Source organism: Hyperolius riggenbachi, chromosome 3 (assembly GCF_040937935.1).
Source record: "Hyperolius riggenbachi isolate aHypRig1 chromosome 3, aHypRig1.pri, whole genome shotgun sequence".
In the NCBI taxonomy this organism is placed as follows: domain Eukaryota; kingdom Metazoa; phylum Chordata; class Amphibia; order Anura; family Hyperoliidae; genus Hyperolius; species Hyperolius riggenbachi.
In genome coordinates, this window is record NC_090648.1 from 505,354,709 (window position 1) to 505,373,879 (window position 19,171).

The 19,171-nt window shown below is 44.2% G+C and overlaps 1 protein-coding gene across 3 annotated transcripts in view; it reads left to right on the forward strand.

Moving 5' to 3' along the window:
* The window catches only part of ABTB3 (ankyrin repeat and BTB domain containing 3), a 349,230-nt gene that overhangs the window by 241,986 nt on the left and 88,073 nt on the right, over positions 1–19,171 (forward strand). For all 3 annotated transcript variants that reach the window (XM_068278352.1, XM_068278353.1, XM_068278354.1), the window contains one exon: positions 6,296–6,500. In XM_068278352.1, the coding sequence (XP_068134453.1) occupies positions 6,296–6,500 (205 nt within the window). The remainder of the gene's footprint in view (positions 1–6,295; positions 6,501–19,171) is intronic.

The following is a 19,171-nucleotide window of genomic DNA, read 5'->3' on the forward strand; positions in this document are numbered from 1 at the left end:
CCCAGCCTAACTTCCCCCTCCTTTCTTTTCCTACCTTAGCCCTCCCTTCCTCCACTTTCTCCTCCTTTTATTCCCTTACCTTTCCCCTCCTTTCCTGTTCCTCCTCACCCTTCCCTTTACCCACTGCTCCCTTTCCCTGCCTTCTCTTTTCTTTTCCTTTCATTTTCCCATTTCCCTTTACTTTTTTCCTTTCATTTCCTCCCTTTTATTTCCCTCTTTGGTTCCTTTTACTTCTTTTATTTTCCTTTTCCCTCCTTTTTCTTTTCTTTCTCTGATCTTCTGCTCTGAAATAAAACCTGCCCCTGATCGTTCCTTACAGGTGCATGTCTTTTTATCTCATCCACCCTTCCATCTCCTCTCCTACCATCTCCTCTCCTTTCATCTCCTCTCCTATCATCTCATCCACTCTTCCATCTCCTCTCCTACCATCTCATCTACCCTTCCATCTCCTTTCCTACCATCTCATCCACCCTTCCATCTCCTCTCCTACCATCTCATCCACCCTTCCATCTCCTCTCCTATCATCTCATCCACCCTTCCATCTCCTCTCCTACCATCTCATCTACCCTTCCATCTCCTTTCCTACCATCTCATCCACCCTTCCATCTCCTCTCCTACCATCTCATCCACCCTTCCATCTCCTCTCCTATCATCTCATCCACCCTTCCATCTCCTCTCCTACCATCTCATCCACCCTTCCATCTCCTCTCCTATCATCTCATCCACCCTTCCATCTCCTCTCCTACCATCTCATCCACTCTTCCATCTCCTCTCCTACCATCTCATCCACCCTTCCATCTCCTCTCCTACCATGTCATCCACCCTTCCATCTCCTCTCCTACCATCTCATCCACCCTTCCATCTCCTCTCCTACCATCTCATCCACCCTTCCATCTCCTCTCCTATCATCTCATCCACCCTTCCATCTCCTCTCCTACCATCTCATCCACTCTCCCATCTCCTTTCCTACCATCTCATCCACCCTTCCATCTCCTCTCCTATCATCTCATCCACTCTACCATCTCCTTTCCTACCATCTCATCCACCCTTCCATCTCCTCTCCTATCATCTCATCCACTCTCCCATCTCCTCTCCTACCATCTCATCCACCCTTCCATCTCCTCTCCTACCATCTCATCCACCCTTCCATCTCCTCTCCTATCATCTCATCCACTCTACCATCTCCTCTCCTACCATCTCATCCACCCTTCCATCTCCTCTCCTACCATCTCATCCACCCTTCCATCTCCTCTCCTATCATCTCATCCACCCTTCCATATCCTCTCCTACCATCTCATCCACTCTTCCATCTCCTTTCCTACCATCTCATCCACTCTCCCATCTCCTTTCCTACCATCTCATCCACCCTTCCATCTCTTCTCCTACCATCTCATCCACCCTTCCATCTCCTCTCCAACCATCTCATCCACTCTTCCATCTCCTTTCCTACCATCTCATCCACTCTTCCATCTCCTCTCCTATCATCTCATCCACCCTTCCATCTCTTCTCCTACCATCTCATCTACCCTTCCATCTCCTACCATCTCATCCACCCTTCCATCTCCTTTCCTACCATCTCATCCACCCTTCCATCTCCTCTCCTACCATCTCATCCACTCTCCCATCTCCTCTCCTACCATCTCATCCACCCTTCCATCTCCTCTCCTACCATCTCATCCACCCTACCATCTCCTCTCCTACCATCTCATCCACCCTTCCATCTCCTCTCCTACCATCTCATCCACCCTTCCATCTCCTCTCCTACCATCTCATCCACCCTTCCATCTCCTCTCCTACCATCTCATTCACTCTCCCATCTCCTCTCCTACCATCTCATCCACCCTTCCATCTCCTCTCCTACCATCTCATCCACCCTTCCATCTCCTCTCCTACCATCTCATCCACTCTCCCATCTCCTTTCCTACCATCTCATCCACCCTTCCATCTCCTCTCCTACCATCTCATCCACTCTCCCATCTCCTTTCCTACCATCTCATCCACCCTACCATCTCCTCTCCTACCATCTCATCCACCCTTCCATCTCCTCTCCTTTCATCTCATCCACCCTTCCATCTCATCCACCCTTCCATCTCATCCACCCTTCCATCTCCTCTCCTATCATCTCATCCACCCTACCATCTCCTCTCCTACCATCTCATCCACTCTCCCATCTCCTTTCCTACCATCTCATCCACTCTTCCATCTCCTTTCCTACCATCTCATCCACTCTTCCATCTCCTCTCCTACCATCTCATCCACCCTTCCATCTCCCTTCCTACCATCTCATCCACTCTTGCATCTCCTCTCCTACCATCTCATTCACCCTTCCATCTCCTCTCCTACCATCTCATCCACCCTTCCATCTCCTCTCCTATCATCTCATCCACCCTTCCATCTCCTCTCCTACCATCTCATCCACCCTTCAATCTCCTCTCCTACCATCTCATCCACTCTTGCATCTCCTCTCCTACCATCTCATCCACCCTTCCATCTCCTCTCCTATCATCTCATCCACCCTTCCATCTCCTCTCCTACCATCTCATCCACTCTCCCATCTCCTTTCCTACCATCTCATCCACCCTACCATCTCCTCTCCTACCATCTCATCCACCCTTCCATCTCCTCTCCTATCATCTCATCCACCCTTCCATCTCCTTTCCTACCATCTCATCCACCCTACCATCTCCTCTCCTACCATCTCATCCACCCTTCCATCTCCTTTACTACCATCTCATCCACCCTACCATCTCCTCTCCTACCATCTCATCCACCCTTCCATCTCCTCTCCTATCATCTCATCCACCCTTCCATCTCCTCTCCTACCATCTCATCCACTCTTCCATCTCCTTTCCTACCATCTCATCCACTCTTCCATCTCCTCTCCTATCATCTCATCCACCCTACCATCACCTCTCCTACCATCTCATCCTCCCTACCATCTCCTCTCCTACCATCTCATCCACTCTACCAACTCCTCTCCTATCATCTCATCCACCCTACCATCTCCTCTCCTACCATCTCATCTACCCTTCCATCTCCTCTCCTATCATCTCATCCACCCTACCATCTCCTCGCCTACCATCTCATCAACCCTACCATCTCCTCTCCTATCATCTCATCCACCCTTCCATCTCCTCTCCTACCATCTCATCCACTCTTCCATCTCCTCTCCTATCATCTCATCCACCCTTCCATCTCCTCTCCTATCATCTCATCCACCCTTCCATCTCCTCTCCTACCATCTCTTCTACCCTTCCATCTCCTCTCCTACCATCTCATCCACCCTTCCATCTACTCTTCATCTTATCCACACTTCCAGCTCCTCTCCTACCATCTCATCCACTCTTCACTCTACTCTCCATTTCATCAACTTCTTCTAATCTTTAGTCCTTTTTATCTCATCTACTTTTCCATCTCCTCTACTGTTCTCTTTCCTTTTATTTCCTCTCCTCTACTCTACTATCTCCTCCATTGTTCAGTCTCCTCACTTCTTCTGGCTCCTTGTCTTTCTTGTACTTTTCTACCTCATTTTTTCCCTGGTCTCTCCTGCCTCCTCTCTGCTTTAACTTTCTCTGTAGTACTCTAGCATTTCTTCTCCTCCACTCTTCTTTTAACCTCCTGTCTCCATCATTTCCCCTCTTCCCCCTTTCCATATCCATTCATTTTTTTATTCCTACCCCCTTCTCTCTTTTGCTCTCCCATCTCTTTATCTCACCTTCCCCTTTCTCTCTCTCTCTCTCCCCCTCGGTCTTCCCCAGTTATCTCTGCTCTGACTTGGAGGATATTGAAGTCCTCTATAAACTTGATCTTGCTGTGCATGAAGTAAGAAGCATAACCACTGTGTATGCAGAGAGTAAACAAGATCTGGAAGCCATATGTTTCTGAGCTGTTTTCCTTTCCGAACCACAACTTCCTTGTGGCAACATGAAGAAAGTCACATTGCGACCACAATAGTAAGTGTGGAGATGGTGTGGCCAGCGGAGGCTTTGAGGACTCTCTTATCGTTTGTAAATATGGAGGTTGATTTCTGGGCTATATTGGGTCTTCTTCCATCTGCCCATCTGGTTTATGTTAGAAGCTGTGAAAGTCGTCTCTCTCGGGAAGGAGACTGAGCATTGCGCTTGCATCTTCTTTCGGCAAATAAATGCGAAGACGTGACAAATATTGGTGCAATATGTGCCTTCGCAGCCACAGAGGACGAGGATTCCCACGTTGATGAACTGAGTGTTGCTCATTTAAAGCAGACGTTTACTTAACCCAAAAATAAATGTTTCTTTTTGCTAAAAAAAAAAAAACAGAAACAGGGAAAAACATTATGTCACTTGAAGACATATTTACACTTCACTGAAACTCAGTTTTCAGGACAAATGATCAGATTGTCTTGTAATAAGCAGTTTCTGTGCAAACAAAGTGTAGAAAGGGCCATGAAGGGGAGGGGGTAACGGGGGAAAGTGTGAAGGAGTTTGAATATGGGTGTGGCCACATCAACATTTTACTGTGGGAATCATTGTTTGTAGTTACACTGCTGAACCCCTGTGTAGAGACAAGGTGACCACAGGTGTTCTTTGATGGGTAGAATGTTATTTTGTGCACTGCATGACTGTACATTTGGCAATATATATATACAGTAGAATCTTGGTTATGCGGCACTGATGGGGATTGGCTGATGCGGATAAATATGCTTTCTGGTTACTTGAGACTCAATGTTTAAAATAGGCCTAGCTAATACACTACCATACCTCATTCTACATACACACCAAGAACTCTGTGTTAAATGTTGAAATACAGTCATTGCAAGTATATTAGTCTTGGGGGAGCCGTGGAAGCCAGTCTTTATAGGACCACTATAGCGAAAAAAGTAGGCAGTTAAAATCGGACAGAACCGACAGATTTTGGTCCAGTCCATCTCCTCATGGGGGATTCTCAGAGTTTTCTTTGTTTTCAACAGCATTTCCTGAACAGCAGTTTAACTGCCAAAATAGAAAGATACCAGCCGGCCTCCCTACTCACTTGCACACTATTTCATCAGTTAAGGGGCCCATACACTGGTCGATTTCAGCCATCGATCCATCGATTTTATGGAATCGATTGATCGGAAATTGAGTTTATTAAATCTATTGATCAATCGATTTGCGGCCGATTTTGATTGATTTGATCTATCTGACAGGATGGAGGTTTTAGGTCGATCTGCTGCTGGCAGCAGATCGATGGTCCATAGAGTTACATTGGATCTAATGGTCCAATAATGCATTTAGATCGATTTCCAATAGATTTCATTCTGAAATCTATTGGAAATCTGTTCCTAGTGTGTGGCACACATCAGATAGATTCCTGTCAGATTCGACTTGACAGGCATCTGACAGAAATCCATCTGATAGTAGAATCTGCTGCAAATCTATAAGTGTATGGCCACTTTTAGACTTCGCAACTGCTGTTCAGGAAATGCTGTTGAAAACAAAGAAAACTCCTGAGAATCCCTCATGAGGAGATGGACTGGCCCAAAACCTGTCGGTTCTTACAGATATTAACTTCCTACTTTTTCGCCATAGTGGTAATTTAAAGAGAACCAGAGACGAAGCACCCTCATGTATTTTACCTTATAAATCAGTGGGAACATGACAGTAAGCACCTAATCTGCTCTTTGTTTCATTGTTCTCTGTTTAATCTGACTGTTATCACCTCTGATAAGAATCCCCGACTGAGCATTCAGTCTGGCTTTACTACGGAATGATTATAGCTGAGTCTTTCTTCTCTGGTGTCTTTTCGAGCCCAAGCCTGCCCCCTTGTGGCTCTGCTATAATGACTCAGCAATAATCATTCCCAGCAAAGCTAGACTGAATGCTCAGTCCGGAATTCTTATCACAGCCGATAACAGACACTTTTAGCAGTAAGGATGAAACGGAGAGCAGGGTAAGTATTTTCTCTAATGTTCCCACTGATATATATGGTAAAATACACAAGGGTGCTTCCTCTCTGGTTCACTTTAAGCACAGCAGAGCCTACAAACAGCCGAAGAAGTTAGCCTTCACCACTGTGATTGCGGCCGGCGATTTGTGCTGGTTGGTTGAGACCGCTGGCTAGTTGAGTTCTAGGACTCTATTCTATTGAGAAGACCTGACTGGCTGGGTCCCGTAGCTCCATTTCATGCAAATTAATGGAAATTTACAATTATGTGCATTAAAAAAAGGAAGACCTGCCCGGTGAAAAACGGGTCTGTGATGTAGCTTACAGTCTATTTGATTTGTATTGAATAGCTCGTTTCTTTCCTCACCACATGTACATTTTGTGTCCTCAGGTGACCTGGTATCCCGGGCCATGCACCACCTCCAGCCCCTCAACATCAAGCAGCACGGGAACGGCACACCGATGCACAACAAGCAAGGACCCCTGTACTGGGAGCCGGAAGCCCTTTACACCCTCTGTTACTTCATGCACTGCCCACAGATGGAATGGGAAAACCCCAACGTGGAACCATCCAAAGTCATGCTGCAGACAGAACGGTGAGGCCTACTATTTTACACCCTCCAAAATCATGGTATATAAATCGATGGCTGTATTAACAAAAATGCCCAATACGTCAAATGTGCAAGAAAACTGCATTGTGACTCCTGCATACTGTATTCCCCCCTCTGCTGGTCAAAAGTAGCATTGCATCAAAATAAAATGCACCACAGTTCAGTACTTACCAGCGCAATCGTCTTAACCCATTAGCAGCTAATTTACTTAGAGGCCTGCAAGTGTTCCAGGTCAATTTATTTTAGCACTTTTTTATTTCTGATTTGTTAAATTTCCCTGCTTCTAATTAGTGCTGCTGTAATGTGTATTTATGGCCACTTGTCACTAGGGGGCAGTGTGAGACAATAACAGAGGACTTCTGCTTTCAGTTTCTATATCTTCTGCTAGCAGAGAGACATCAAAGCATTCCAAGAATTTACAGCACAACGAGTTCTGCAGACTGAAGTCAAAAACATTGCACTTATCTCAAACGAGATAACTCTATTGAAGCTGCTAATGAGTTAGAGGACAGATAATGTATGCACGCATGCTCATGTACTGACGCACACCTGTAAGCTCACATCTGTAGGCATGAACCCAAACATACGCCCTTCGCACCCATTACAAAGGCTCACAAGCCCATACGTGGTCTGTAGGGATAACCGGGAATGCAGATTTTCTGATTCAAACGGAATTCCACATTCTGACAAGAGTCCTTCCGATTTCCAAGGACGTTTGCGTCAATTTGAATTACCGACTTTCCCATTTCCGCGGAATGTCTTTTTTTTGTTACTTTTGTCAGTAAAGTTAGTTAATTGTTAAAGGAGAACTGTAGTGAGAGGTATATGGAGGCTGCCATATTGATTTCCTTTTAAGCAATGCCAGTTGCCTGACAGTCCTGCTGATCTATTTGGTTGCAGTAGTGTCTGAATCACACCAGAAACAAGCATGCAGCTAATCTTGTCAGATCTGACAATAATGTCAGAAACACCTGATCTGCTGCATGCTTGTTCAGGGTCTAGGGCTGAAAGTATTAGGGGCAGAGGATCAGCAGGATAGCCAGGTAACTGGTATTGCTTAAATGGAAATAAATATGGCAGCCTTCATATCCCTCTCACTACAGTTCTCCTTTAAGAAAAAAACCAACTTTTTGTGGAATCCGCTATTTTTTTGCGGATGTACGCTATTATGTACACTTCCGCATTGTCTGATTGGCCAAATACTTTCGAGTATTGTGATTGGCCTAAAATTTCCAAGTCTCTGTTCTTTCTATTCATTCGCCAATGACTTTATCACTACTAATCACAACAAAATGATCTATAACCTTATTTTTTCACCAACAATTAGGCTTTCTTTTGGTGGTACATTAGGCTAAGAATTATTTTATTCTAAATGCATTTTAACGGGAATTATAAGAAAAAAGAAAGAAAAAAAATATTTCTTAGTTTTCAGCCATTCTAGTTTTAAAATAATACATGCTACCGTAATTAAAACCCACATAATTGTATTTGCTAATTTGTCCCGATTATTACACCGTTTACATTTTGTCCCTATCACAATATTTGGCGACAATATTTTATTGGGAAATAATAGTGTATTTTTTATGCATCCATCACTAATTACAAGCCCTTATTTGCAAAACAAATTTTTTTTCTGATTGTGATTCTGACTTTACAGGAAGTAACACGTGTGTGATAGACTTTCATTTGTGTCAATGAACACCGGCATCTCATTGATGCCGATATTCATTGATCACGGGGCACTTAGATCAGTGAATGGTAACTATGTTCCTATTCAGTGATCTTTACACCAACGGGTGGCGAGGAGAACCGTGTGCGGGAGCGTGCACAGCAGCGATCGCGGCAGAAGAAAAAGATCTAGGTCCCTGGGAGATGAGGTCCTGCAGGGAGTAGATGCACCGCCCACGGTGTGGTTACTAGTTATAGGACAAGCGAGGACATGAAATAAATCTTTCTTTACGTAACTAGGGCTTCTTTCAGCCCCTAGAAGTCGTGTGTTCCTTGCCGCAGCTTCGGTTTTCTCCGAGTCCCATTGGAAGCCTTTAAGGATTGCCGCCCGCCGATGTGTTGGCGTCTTCTGCGCATGCACGGGCGTGAGCCCGTGCCGCATGCAACTGCACCCATGTCATCGGGAGCGTACTGCGCCTGCATAGTAGCACTGCACAGTATGCTCCCAGTGGCGTGAGTACCTTTAGCTCTTACATGTGCACACACTAACCCTTCAGAGGCTGCCTGGCGGGGCCCGGGAGAAGACCGAAGCTCAGGAACACACGTGACTTCTAGGGGCTGGAAGAAGCCCGAGGTAAGTAACAATCGATTTATTTTGTCGCTTCTCTTATCATTTAAAGGACAACTATCGCAAAAAAAGAGAAGTCAGTTAAAATCTGACAGAACCGACAGGTTTTGGGCCGGTCCATCTCGTTATGGGGGATTCCCAAGGGTTTTCTTTGTTTTCAACAGCAAAAAACCCTGAGAATCCCCCATGAGGAGATGGACCGGCCCAAAACCCGTCGGTTCTGTGAGATTGTAACTGCCTACTTTTTTCTTTAAGCAGATGCCTCTGTTTTGTGTTTTTTGATGAGCCGAGTCCAACTTTCCCAAGAGGATTCTAAAGATAAAACTTGTAACAGATAAAAGTGTCACATCTGCTGCTCAACAGCCTCCAACACCTCTCCAGCTGTTCTGCATCTGTCCCACGCCAAAGTGTATCTCCTAAAATATGGCCTTGAAACCTGGAATGGAATAATAATAGTTTTCCAAGGCCCCGTTCCATCCCACCATATTTTCACTCTACTATAAATAACACAAACACAGCTTTGTTTTAAATCACCGTCTGCGTCACCTGGCCAACGAAAATGGACTTCAGAGTCCTCCCATGTCGGAGCGCACTAAATCTAAACTCATAAAACTTTCAGGTCCCACCAAAATTATGGATTTTTTTCAGCGTATATTGAAATGAGGCTGTGGATAAAAGTCTAAAATAAGGTTTTATTTTCCCAGAGCAAACAGTGTAAACTACGGCTTTGGTGTTTTCCTAGTTTAAAGGCCAATAATACTCAGATTGAAGAGATGAAATTAGGAAGGTGCATGTTATTTAGTGTGAATTGTAGGTATTACTTTTGAAACTGCATTTTCTATTTTGGAAATATGTTTAATAGCTGTGCTCGGCTGCAGCTGTACACCTCTCCCTGCGAGACCCCATGCTCTGACTGACTTCCTGTTTAGAAATTGAGGTCTTGGAATCCCACTTCCTGTGAAGTAGACGACTAGGCTGTTCCAGCATAGTGAATGTTGGCTGTTTAAAGGACCTCTGTCGCAAAAATCTTGAAAATTGAAATACATGTAAACGTATACAAATAAGTAGAGATGTAGTGAACGGTTCCAGGCGAACTTTGGGGGTTCGCGTTTGCCTGGACCAAGCGAACTTTTGCTGAAGTTCGATTCGCCCCATAATGCACTATGAGGGTCAATTTTGACCCTCTGCATCACAGTCAGCAGGTACATTGTAGCCATTTAGGCTACACTAAGCCCTGGAGCCCCCCCCCCCTTATATAAGGCAGGTTTGCCGGCCATTACACTAACTCGTGTGCCTGCTAGAGACAGACTAGGGACAGCTGCTGCAGACTTGTTCTCCTAGGGAAAGATTAGTTAGGTTCTTGGTCATGGCTTGCTCCTGGCTGATTATTATTGCTTAAATAGCACCCCTCAACAGCTCTTTTGAGAGATAATGTTTTCCAGGTGTGTTTTTTTTGTGTGTGTTGCTCACTGATATTATACAGCCCTATCTGTTGCAGCTGGACCTTGGTAATTGTTATTACTGTGCCAGCCAGGCCCTGCCTAACTATCTATACTGGGAAACCTACCTATGCCTACCTAACTACTGGGGCACCTACCTACCTATACGGGAACACCTACCTACCTACCTACCTATACTAGGGGACCTACCTATGCCTACCTAGCTATACTGGGACTCCTACCTATGCCTACCCAACTACTGGGGCCCCTACTTACCTATACGGGGACACCTACCTACCTACCTACCTATACTAGGGGACCTACCTATGCCTACCTAGCTATACTGGGACTCCTACCTATGCCTACCTACATACAAGAAGATAATAAGGTTGTTGCTTTATTGTGGACAGACCAAATTTGATCAGCTGGACAGTCACTGTTCTATCATTGAGCTACCTCAGCCTGGTCACCATATGGGCTGGAAAACTGCCACGGCCTACACTCTCGCCATGGTGCGCACCAGTCCAGCACGGCCGTCACTACACAAACAGCTGTTTGCGGTGCATTACACGGTGAGTTTGGTGTGTCAGTGTGAAGCAGAACTCTAATTACACTCCCTGATTGATGTATACCCATCCAAGATGTTTGAAAGCACTTTAGGCCTGCAATTTAGCATTCAATGTGATTTCTGCCCTTAAAACGCTGCTTTGTGTCAAATCCAGATTTTTCCCCGGGACATTTGGCATGTATCCCACTCCGCCATGCCCCCCTCCAGGTGTTAGACCCCTTGAAACATCTTTTCCATCACTTTTGTGGCCAGCATAAATTTTTCTATTTTTCAAAGTTCGCATCCCCATTGAAGTCTATTGCGGTTCGCGAACTTTTCCGGGAACCGAACCTTCCGCGAAGATTCGCGAACAGGGTTCGCGAACCGAAAATCGGAATTTCGCGACATCTCTACAAATAAGAAGTACGGTATTTTTCTTGCAGAGTAAAATGAGCCATACATTACTTTTCTCCTATGTTGCTGTCACTTACAGTAGGTAGTAGAAATCTGACATTACTGACAGGTTTTGGACTAGCCCATGTTCTCATGGGGGGGGGGGGGTGTTTCTCAGGGTTTTCTTTATTTTTAAAAGCACTTGGTGAATTGCAGTTGCTCTGTCCAACTGCCAAAAAAACTGTGCAGCCAGCAGGGAGGTTGGCCAGCATCTTAGTGTAAATCTTTTTCAAGGAATGTCTTTATAAAGAATAAAAGCCATGCTGAGAATCCCCCATGAAGAGATGGACTAGCCCAAAATCTGTCGGTAATGTCCAACATAGGAGAAAAGTAATTTATGGCTCATTTTACTTTGGAAGAAATGTACTTCTTATTTGTATGTGTTTCAAATTTTAAGATTTTTGCAACAGTTCCTCTTTAAGCCATTTGGAAAACAGGACTGAAGGCTAGTTTATAGCAAAAATCCAGTGGCTGGATAGTGTACTGATTAAGGCCTTCTTCTTTGACATGGGAAATCAGGGTATGAATCCTGACTAGGGTGAGTACCTCTTCAGTAGGGAGTCCTTGGGCAAGGCATCCTAACTCTGCACAGCGAAACCCAGTGGCTGCAGCTCTTGAGTGCTTTGAGTCCAACAGGAGAAAAGCGCTATACAGATGTTAGGAATGACATAAGCCCCGTCCATCTATTGTCCATGAAACTTAATAAGGATGAGGTAGACAGTGAACTGTGCAGCCAAAGAAACAAATGTGCAAACTATGCCCATGCTCCGCCCTTGTTACCGCCCTTCGCCCCGCCTTCAGCCACAGCACATCTGGTAAATGTAGTCTGGTCTCTATTGCTTTTCCTACTTTGTGAGTCACATGATCGCTCCCAAATAACCCACCTATCCCTTCACTGACACTCGTGAGGCTACAAACAGCTGGAAGACCCTCAGTGGCCAGAAGAAGGGAGGCCAAACCATCCGACAACCACGCAGCCGTCAGCCTGAAAGAAGCCTAAATTTGGTCTTTTTTTTTTTTTTTAAAGAGGAGCTGTTGTAAAAATTACATAATGACTAAAGTTGCTACAGTTGCTTCTTGTTTGTACAGTATCGATTTATAAAGTATTTAGTCAGTGTTTGCCCATTGTAAAATCTTTCCTCTCCCTGATTTACATCCTGAAATGTATCACATGGTGACAACTTTAGTCCTGTCAGGTGATCTGTACGGAATGTTCGTTACTGAGAGTTCTAAAGCCAGAAGAAAAGATCTGTCTCCCAGAATGCTCTGAGAAGGTGAACTCTGCATAATAAATAGCCTAGGCTAAGCCTCAGTGGGAAAGCAGGGTTACATAAGAGCAGTATATAGCTATAGGAAGTGTTCTGATGCTGAAACCAGGATATTTAACGTAGGAGTGGGTATCCGGAATCAATCATTTGCTGCATTTACTTCATGTCATTACGGTTCCTCGTCAATAACGTTAATTAGCAAAAAACATTTATAAACCTGATATTTATTTATTTAGTACTAGCTGGACGCCCGGCGTTGCTCGGGTATGTATTTGGCTGGTGTTGGCCCCGCCCCCTTTTCCTAACCCTAACACACAATTACTCAATGACCAAGTTTGTGAGCTTTGCGGTCTTTGGCATCAATAACCTGCATTGAAATAAGATACATCTGATTGGCTGCGGCTCCACCCCTTTTCTGAATTTGAACCCAAATCACCCAATGGCCAACTGTACCAGGTACAGGTGATTAACAGTGCAAGAGGCTTGTGCCATTAACAGTGCAAGAATGGCAGCAATTAAATATTCCCCTTAAAAATCAATAGGTGGATTTTGATTGGCTTTTGTAGGCTCCACCCACCTTTCTGAATATTAATCCCAGTCACCCAGCGACCAACTGTGCAAAGTTTGAGAACCCTGCCATTAACAGTGTAAGAATGGCTGCAGTTTACATTTTCTCAGTGAAATGTGTATTTGTCTCCACCCACTGATGACCCGGTATTGCCCGATTATGTATTTGGCAGGTGCTGGCTGCGCCCACTTTTCCTAATCCTAACACACAATTACTCAATTATTCAATGACCAAGTTTGTGAGCTTTGCGGTTTTTGGCATCCATAACCTGCATTAAAATGAAACAAATAAGATTGTCTGTTGGTGGCTCCACCCCCTTTTATCAATTTAAACCCCAGTCACACAATGATCAACTGTACCAGGTTTGAGGCGTGTGCCATTAACAGTGCAAGAATGGCAGCAATGAAATATTTCCCTGAAAAATCAATAGGTAATTTTTGATTGGCTTTTGTAGGCTCCACCCACTTTTCTGAATATGAATCCCAGTCACCCAGTAATTAACTGTGCAAAGTTTGAGAACCCTACAATTAATAGTGTAAGAATGGCTGCAGTTTACATTTTCCCAGTAAAATTTGTATTTGTCTCCGCCCACTTATGACCCCGTGTTGCCCACTTATGTATTTGGCTGGTGTTGGCTGTGCCTACTTTTCTAACCCTAACACCCAATTAATCAATTACCAAGTTTGTGATCTTTGCGGTGTATGGCATCAATAATGTGCATTGAATGTGCAATGTGCATTGAGATGAAACAAATTTAATTGGCTGTTTGTGGCTCCACCCCCTTTCTGAAATTGAACCCTAGTCACCCAATGATCAACTGTTCCAGGTTTGAGGCTTGTTCCATTAACAGTTCAAGAATGGCAGCAATGTAAATATTCCCCTTGAAAATCAATAGGTTAATTTTGATTGGCTTTTATAGACTCCACCCACTTTTTTGAATATTAATACCAGTCACCCAGCGACCAACTGTGCAAAGTTTGAGAACCCTGCCACTAACAGTGTAAGAATGGCTGCAGTTTACATTTTCCAGTGAAATTTGTATTTGTCTCCACCCCTTTTTGGTTATGGGAATAAAAAGTATCCTATACTTTATTCCAGGTCATGTACTATGTGTGTGCCAAATTTCAATCAAATCCGTTCAGCCATTTTTGCGTGATCGAGTAACAAACATCCGAACTTTCCCATTTATTATATTAGTAGGATTTATATAGTGCCGACATCTTCCGAAGCGATGTACAGAGTATATTGTCGTTACTAACTGTCCCTCAGAGGAGCTCACAATCTAATCCCACCACGGTCATACAGTATGTCTATGTATGTATCATAGTCCAGGGCCAATTTAGGGGCAAGCCAATTAACTTATCTGTATGTTTTGGGGATGTGGGAGGAAGTTGGAGTAACTGTAATGAAACCCACGCAGACACGGGGAGAACATACAAACTCCCTGCAGATAGTGCCCTGGCTGGGATTCGAACCGGGGACCCAGCGCAGCAAGGCAAGAGCGCTAACCATTATGTGTTTATAACAATTTTTTGGTGCCAATGGTATTTTCCTGTAGTTTTTAGTAGCACCGCCCGCTTTTCTAGAGCCCTATTGCGACGAAAATCCGGCATTTTCGTGGCAGCGGTGTTAGCGCAGTACGCAGTGCAGATTTACGCTGATCCAGCAGGACTCTGTACACCTCATTCTTCCTCTAGCAGGGAAATCTGCAGCTGCGCTGACTGACATTAATCTCCGGTGACGCGGCGAATTCCAGGGAGGCAGATAAAAGCCGTCAAATCCTCAGCACAAGGACATAAAGACTCGCGCATTGCCAACTCACAAAAGGGGAGTCTATGGATGTAAAATATGGCACCGCGGCATAAATCATCCTTATGATCGCAGGTAGAAATCCCGCGATCCAACAGAAAACAAGGCCGCGTCCATTATATTTTATGTGGCGTGTAACTATATGGATCAGGGACGGCTTTTTCATTAGGCAACGTAGGTTGGTGCCTAGGGACCGCAGAGATGAGAGGGCGGATTGCTTCTTCTCTGCAGGACTGTTTTACAGGATCAGACTTGCTATGTTAGGGCCACAATATCTGCACTTGCTGTGTTGGTGACATAATAACTGCACTTGCTTAGTTAGGGCGCATAGTATCTGCACATGTTAAAATTGTCTGGGTTTTTCTACATCATTTCATGTATACTCCGGCCCCCCAGCAGTCTGAACTATGTTGACCCGGCCCTTGACCGAAAAAGTTTGGGGACCCTTGCACTAGAGGGAGGAGTCTGCCCTTGCGAGCTTACAATGTAGAGGGTAGTGGAGTCACTAGGGGAGGAGCCTGCCGTTTCAAGCTTACAATCTAGAGGGTAGTGGGGGGGGGAGTCACTAGGGGAGGAGCCTGCCCTTGTGAGCTTACAATCTAGAGTGTAGAGGGGTGGAGACACTAGGGGAGGAGGGCGGTGGGGTAGAGACACCAATGCTACCTATAGCAAATTATAAGCTTGTCTGAACAGGTGTGTTTTGAGAGAAAGTTTTAGGCTGGGTGCACACATAACAGAGCAGGAAAGGTTGTATTTTCTGTCGTGCGTTTTTTTTATGTGTGCGTTAATGCGTTTTTACAGCTTTTGCATTAGCGTTTTTTCCACAGATGCGTTTTTCAAGCGTTTTGCGTGCATTTCTATATGTTTTTGTGTTTTACGTTTTTTGCTAATCACTAGGAAGACAACAGGAAGCAGAAATACATCACAAATTTTTTTTTAAACGCATGAAAAATGCATTGCGTTTCCATTGACTTTCATTATGTGCGTTTTTGATGCAGTTTTGAACATTATGCAACAAAACCAGCGTTTTTAAAAACGCATGTTTAACCACTTTGTCCTGCTTGACGTAGTTCTGCGTCAAGGAGGACATGTGTGCCCGCACGCGCTCCCGCGGCCGATCGTATGCGTGCCCGCGCGCTCCCGACCACGGATTCGTTAGCCCAGGAATCAATGAATCGGGCCATGGTGCCCGATCACTGATTCCTCTTCCCCACAGAAAAAGTGACAGCTTCTCTCGGAAGCTTCGCTTTTTCTGACTCCTATGTCCCTGTAGGTGTACATGTTACGCTTAGAGTGATGTCATGTAAACAAACTCAAGGTTGCCATCTTGTGGCCAAAAAGTAAAACTACATCTAAAAGTTAAAAAAAATTCAAATACACATATATTTACCCAAATCAAATACAATTTACATCCCACCCTCCCAAAAATAACTACATAAAATGTTTAAAGAGAACCAGAGATGAAGCACCCTCATGTATTTTACCTTATAAATCAGTGGGAACATGACAGTAAACACCTAATCTGCTCTTTGTTACATTGTTCTCTGTTTAATTTGCCTGTTATCACCTCTAAGATAAGAATCCCGACTAAGCAGTCGGCTGGCTTTGCTACAGAAAGATTATAGCTTAGACTGTGTTCTTTTGTGTCTTTTCAAGTCCAAGCCTGCCCCCTGCTGGCTTTGCTCAGAAATCATTATAGCTGAGTCATTATAGCAAAGCCAGACTCAATGCACAGTCCGGGATTCTTATCTCAGCTAGATAACAGACACTTTTAGCAGTGAGGATGAAACAGAGGGCAGGGTAGGTGTTTTCTCTAATGTTCCCACTGATTTCTATGGTAAAATACATGAGGGTGCTTCGTCTCTGGTTCACTTTAATAATAATAAAAAAAAAACCTAAAACATTACAATAAAAAAAACACAAATATTTACCTAAGGGTCTAAACTTTTTAAATATCTATGTAAAGATGAAATATTTCTATTTTTTTTTATAAGCTTGTAAATAGTGATAGATGCAAAACGGAAAAAATGCTCTTTTATTTCCAAATAAAATATTGTCGCCATACATTGTGATAGGGACATAATTTAAACGGTGAAATAACCGGGACAAATGGGCAAATACAATACGTGAGTTTTAATCATGGAGGCATGTATTATTTCAAAACTATAATGGCCGAAAACTGAGAAATAATGAAGTTTTTCTTCTTATTCTTACTGTTAAAATGCATTTACAGTAAGGTAGCTCTTAGCAAAATGTACCACCCAAGGAAAGCCTAATTGGTGGTGGAAAAAAACAAGATATAGATCAGTTCATTGTGATAAGTAGTGATAAAGTTATAGGCTAATGAATGGGAGGTGAATGTTGCTCGAATGCATAAAGTGAAAACGACCGAGGGCTTAAAGAGACACTGAAGCGAAAAAAAAATTATGATATTATGATTTGTATGTGTAGTACAGCTAAGAAATAAAACATTAAGATCGGATACATCAGTCTAATTGTTTCCAGTACAGGAAGAGTTAAGAAACTCCAGTTGTTATCTCTATGCAAACAAGCCATTAACTCTCTGATTAAGTTTAGTAGTGGAGAGGGCTGTTATCTGACTTTTATTATCTCAACTGTTTTCTTTTTCTCTGCTAGAGGAGAGGTCATTACTTCACAGACTGCTCTGAAAGACTCATTTTGAATGCTGAGTGTTGTGTAATCTGCACATATTATAGAATGATGCAATGTTAGAAAAAACACTATATACCTTTAAATAAAAATATGAGAATATTTTCTTTGCTGCTAATCTTCTAGTAATTATTCATAGTACACAACCAATTCACTATATCATATTTTTTTTTTTTCGCTTCAGTGTCTCTTTAAGTGGTTAAAAACGCATAGGCGTTTTGTATATGCGTTTCTTCCTGCAGCCCATAGACTTCCATCAGCGGCAAAAATGCAGCGTTTTCTGCAACGCTAGTGTTTCTGCTATGTGTACACCTAGCCTCAAGGTTTCCAAGCTCGGAGCATGACTGGACAGGCAGTGGGAGAGAGTTCCAAAGGAGAGGTGACACTCGTGAGAAGTCCTGGATGTGGGAATAAGACGAGGTGACCAGAGGTGACAAGAGGGTCTCCTGGGAAAAGTGAAGGTTCTGGGTGGGGTGGTATCTGAAAAATAATGAGGAAATACATGGAGGTGACTAACTGGATCACTTGGGTGACTGGCAGCCAATGGAGGGAATGGCAGACAGGGTCCCCCTCAGAGGAGTGGGAGGAGCCAATGGAAGAACTTGCAAAGAGAGGCTGCCTCAGAGGAGCGGGTGGAGCCAATGGAAGAACTGTCAAAGAGGGGCTGCCTCAGAGGAGCAGGAGGAGCCAATGGTGTGATTGTCAGAGAAGGCTGCATTAAAGGAGAAGGAGGAGCCAATGGAGGAACAGGCAAAGAGGGGCTGCCTCAGAGGAGCAGGAGGAGAGGCTGGAGAGGTACCCATCTGAGGAAGCATATACTCCAGGAAGCATATACTGATGGACCCCTGACAAGTATGGGGCATAAGCTAGGTTGGTATGGCGGTCGCCGGGATGTAAATATGAGCTGTTAGATTTCCTGTTTATGTTTGGAGTGCGTGTGTAGCATTAACAAGGCGATAAGCCGCCCAAATTGCGTTGTTGTTTTTTTGCGTGCCTCAACACATACCGCCGCGCGGCCGCGTTATAAATATGCGCGGTGCTTCGTACGACAGTAAACAGCTTAAGTTGAGTAAACAGAATGGTGTCTCCGCGCACACAAACATAAGCAGGCAGTTTTGCTGGTGTTATGATGGAGGATTTGAGAAATCCTCTGACAGCGGAATGCTAATTGCTTCAAGATGAATCGTTGTTCCCAAGCCCAGACTGCGAGTCTTTCCTGCCTGGCTCTAGAAGTAATGTAATGTCTCAGATCCGTCTACACAGCCGGGTCACTCTCACTGCAAGAGAGTAATTCCCTGGATACAAATCTGTGGAAATCAGGTGTCAGGTAAGAGCAGACCCCGATACTTACACGACACAGGTCCAGTGATGAGTGAGCAGAGGCAAACTCTCTCCTGGTGGTGGGAGGAATTCCATGTGACATAATGATGGTTGTATCAGCTGCTGTGGGGTTTAGAAATAAATGGGGGGGGGGGGGGGGGGAGGGAAATTTAGGTATTTGTCTCTGACCTGTGGCACTGCTGTAATTATTTTGGTCTCTTCCACACTTCAGCCACCAGACACACGTGCATAACACTTTACTAGGGATGGCCCTGCTTAGAAGAAC